The 4,338-nt window shown below is 37.5% G+C and overlaps 1 protein-coding gene across 1 annotated transcript in view; it reads left to right on the top strand.

The window, feature by feature from the left end:
* The window catches only part of TCP11L2 (t-complex 11, testis-specific-like 2), a 9,208-nt gene extending 9,019 nt beyond the window's left edge, over positions 1-189 (top strand). The window contains 1 exon segment of the mRNA XM_009574329.1: positions 1-189. This exon segment is cut by the window's left edge and continues 11 nt beyond it. Within this exon segment, the coding sequence (XP_009572624.1) occupies positions 1-189 (189 nt within the window).
* Positions 190-4,338: the final 4,149 nt, after the last annotated feature.

Consider the following 4,338-nt stretch of genomic DNA (forward strand, 5'->3'; position numbering starts at 1 on the left):
TGTATGCCTACTATGCCGGGAGGCCTCTCTGTGATTCAGACGGAAATGGAGTTTGTTGGATCTCAGTATGCAAGCATTGTAAACTTTAATAAACAAGTGTATGGACCATTCTATGCAAACATACTTAGAAAACTACTTTTTCCTGAGGCCCCAATGGGGAAGGCAGAAACAGAAACACCTATCAATTAACAAATACAACTTATTTCTGTACCCCGTTTTTTACCTTCCAAGACAGTGATCTGACTTCCTCACTAAGAACAGCCCACTCCAGTGACTATTAATGAGAGAGATCATGTAAAACGTATGCAGATAACTTCTGAAATTCACTGGAAAGAAATTAATTTCAAGGACATACATATTTTAATAGACTAAATTTTGTTTCATGGATTGTGTCACTTGTAATAGCAAGTGAATCATTAGTTTTCAAGGCAAGCATTTATTATGATTTGCAGTGGGAAAGAGCTCGCAAAGTACTTACTGTTTTGCCACCATTAAAACATAATGTTATTTTTCAACTTAAATATATTTACATATAGCAATGCAATTATGAAATGACAAAACAATTGTAGATAAAATGTACTATGCTTACATTGTATTTTTGTAGAGCAACATCTAATAAAACAATTACGTTTTTAAAAAGTCTTTGAAGCAAAAAAAGTATAAAGTAACTGCTTTTATAACCAAAACCAGGTTCATACTAGGCCAAGTTCTGATACTCCTGCAATTACTGGAACTAGAACTTAGCCTCTGTTACATTAAGGAATGCCAGTATTATAAGCTGTTTGGAGTATAGCAGTTACAGAAGCAGCATTCACCTGTTAAAGTAGGAATCATTCAGAACTTCTCAACTGTAATTGAGATTAATGATAAACACCTAAGAAACATGATGTTGGTGGAGGGGTGGAGTAAATTTCTGTATATAATGTTTATAAGCATTTTGTTTATCCAGTGGAGGTCATACAGATCTTTAATCTCTAATATGTGTATGTACTGATTTTTGATCTTAATGGGTATTAAGTTATATTTTTGTTAGGTCTTTCTGACCTTTATTCCCAAAAGCACTTGAGAGTGACCTTACAGACTACCGCAGCACAACTTCCCCTTCTATATTCTGTTGGATGAGGGCATAAGCTTTTCAAAACATATTCTTGGGTCTGAAAGCAAGAACCCAAATAACTAGTCATTCTTGAAAATGTGATTAGATTCACTTTCACTGAGACTGTGAGAAATACTGCAGTTTTCTTCAAATTCCTTTGGAATAGGCCCCAATGCTTAGTTCCCATTTAAGGCATCGTGAATCTCGCATACAGAAAATGAATAGGCTTGAAATTGAGAAATGTGGAAGTAAATTTCTATAAGTTTATACAGGCTTTATTTTGTGTATTTCAGATTACTGGGAATAGATACTGCTGGAATATGTATTATAGACATGTTCTTGTCTATGAAATTGAATCATAATTTACTTGAAAATGATCTTTTAATATATTACCATATAATAGTCCTCTTAAAATGTCATATATATATATAAAAACTCCACGTGGTACAAGTTATATAGCTTGGGTTTTAGTATTTTATATTACAATCTATTTTTTATGAAGAGACAAAAAATTGCCCGTAAAAGCGTAATGTGTCACACAAATTGTTATGTACATTACTGTGTCTATCATAAAGGTCTAAAAAACTGGGCATTATTAGCACGGTGGTTTTATAGTCCATTTTTACAGAATTGTGTACCCTTTTTAGTAAGGGAAATGACTTCTAGTCAGTTGTTCCTCCATGTCAAGGACTTTGGCCACATGTATGTGGTAAGAAAAACTTTCTTCAAAATGCCTTTTTAGAAAAGAAATTTCTCTAGTGCACTTCTGCTTTATCCCTTGTAAAAACATTGCACAAAATAAAGATGAATACATATTTTTAAAGGGAAGTGTTTCCTGAAGCCTGAAAAACCTGAGAGAAAGGAACTCTTAAAATACAGTAATTGTGCCACTAGGTAAAACAGGCTTGCTCAGATGAATATGAAATTGATATGCAATTCAAAATTGTCAAGAGAAGAACGCATTTCAAAAGCAATTACGGGGAATTAAATCTAAGTGATTTGCTACATTATTAGAAATACCTAAACTATTTTGAGCTTCAGCCAAAAGAGGATTTTATGAACATTTGAAGATGATTTATAACATGATTATGAACTTTTTATCATAATACTTTATATGCATTCTATTGTAAAAATAAATATCAAACTATAGATCTCTAATGTACTGGGGAAACTGTCATACTAGTTTTTACCAGTAAATACTCAAAATGAGGACCCATTGGGGTTTTTTGGTGATTAAGGTTACTTGCAAAGGGCATTTTATAGCATGGCCTATGTTTCAAGTGATTGTTTAATGTATCTTAATTTTTATTTAATGTTTCAAACATGGACATTGCATCTGTTTAATGTCATGTGTTGCATGCTGTTTACGCTACTGTGGCTGAAATGCACTTGCCTCTGCTCTGAAGTTGTCCTTGTGAAACAGGATGCCGTTCTGTAGCAGCTTTCTTTGTTGAAATACAAATATTTGAGGTTTTGTATGCATTAAACTTTGTTTGTGATACCACTGGTTGTGAAAAGTCATTTATGCATACTTTATTAAATGTAATGGATTGTTAAATGCGGAAGATAAATGACTGTGCTAATAATATGTTGTGACTCTCTCTCCTTTTTCTGTAACTTCTCAGTTGCAGCCGGAGTGTAGAGTAGTGACTTTAACCAGCTGCACAAATAACATTCAGAACGGTTGCTTGCTTGAATCTCATTGAATCTGATTCCTTGGAAGAAGGTTGTAGTGGGTTTGTGTGGCAAGGTTTTGGTAATGGGGAGGCTACAGGGGTGGCTTCTGCAAGAAGCTGCTAGAATCCCTCTGTGTTTGGTAAAGCCAATGCCAGCCAGCTCCAAGATGGACTTGCCGCTGGCCAAGGCCAAGCCCATCAGCAACGCTGGTAGCGGCTCTGTGACAACATATTCTAGTATTTCTCAAATGACTGCCACTCAGTCATGTCTGGATTTTGATCTGGTGTAATCCCAGGGTTTTTTTTTTTTATCCCTCCATGAGCAATTTACAATAGCCCCAAGGCAAATTTACACTAAAGAATACCTGAAAAGCATATAGTACTGAATTTTCAAATCTGTAAAATCAGAAGAACTTGCTTCTAATAAACTCCTCTTTTTTTTTTCTTCTTTGCCAGTTGTGCAGTAGGAACAAATGTTTTGGAGTAAACTTACGGCTGAAAGCTTACGCTGTCTGCTAGAGCTTAGGTTTCTTCTAAGTGATAATAAAAAAAAAAATGGGCAAAGAACTTAACCAATTCTAACAGGTGCTTGGTTTAGAATCTTCTAACTCCCACTTTTAAGTTGTTATAGTTTTCTATTGTGGAAGTAATCATGATTTCTGATTACATACTAACCATGGCTAACAGACCAGGTTACAGGGTAATGGGTCATCAGACTGAAATAATTGCTTGGTGAGCATGTAGTTAGTTAGATGGAAGGCCGTGTAGGATGTTCTAGGATTGCCATGTGTTAAACAAACTCTCCAGGCTGACTGTCCGCTTCAGGCAGGAAACTGAATGGAAGTGGTCTGGAATGTTGCTACTCCCATGTTTAACCTGGGCCTTCATGTCCAGGCTGCGTGGAGCCCAGACCAAACTCAGTGAACTTTATTCATGCAGAATCTGAGCCAGAGCAGACGTGTGTGTATAAGTACTGTTTTCACACTGCTTTTAAAGCATACTTAGCAATTATTGTATGTGAACTGGCAAAAACGTACTGCCACAGGAATCTGCAAAGATCACTAATGTTTCTTGTTTAATCTTAAACTGGGGAAGATGAGTAGTCCCTTATTTGATGGGGATTTTGATGTCTCTATAGCACTGACACTTCTGAAGAAAAAAAAAGTCAGTTTTTAAGGGATCCAGCTACAGCATTCAATACTAAGAGCGGGGAAAAAAACAATAATAATGCTAAAAGCTTATGCTCCATGTTGCTTTCCACGCTAAAAATTGTAAAAAATCAGTTTGTACCGTAACTGCTCTGTGCCCTACTCTGTCGCCTCTGCCTGCTCCTGGGCCTCCCACTGCCGGCGTTTGGGGGCACGGTGAGGAGGCCGGCGGGCCCGGGTTATTGCGGCAGGGGTGCTTACCAGCTCAGGGATTCGGGGGGGAAACCCCCACACCCTGAAAGGTATTAAAGTCCCGCAGGAGGAGCCAGGGCGTTGGGAGGGAGTGGCCTGGAGAGCCCTGCCGGGCAGGGAGAGGCCTGACCGCCCTCAGCAAAGCCCCCAGCCTTCGCCCCGTTTT

This window comes from Fulmarus glacialis, unplaced genomic scaffold (genome assembly GCF_000690835.1).
Source record: "Fulmarus glacialis isolate BGI_N327 unplaced genomic scaffold, ASM69083v1 scaffold20043, whole genome shotgun sequence".
NCBI classification, from domain to species: Eukaryota; Metazoa; Chordata; class Aves; order Procellariiformes; family Procellariidae; genus Fulmarus; species Fulmarus glacialis.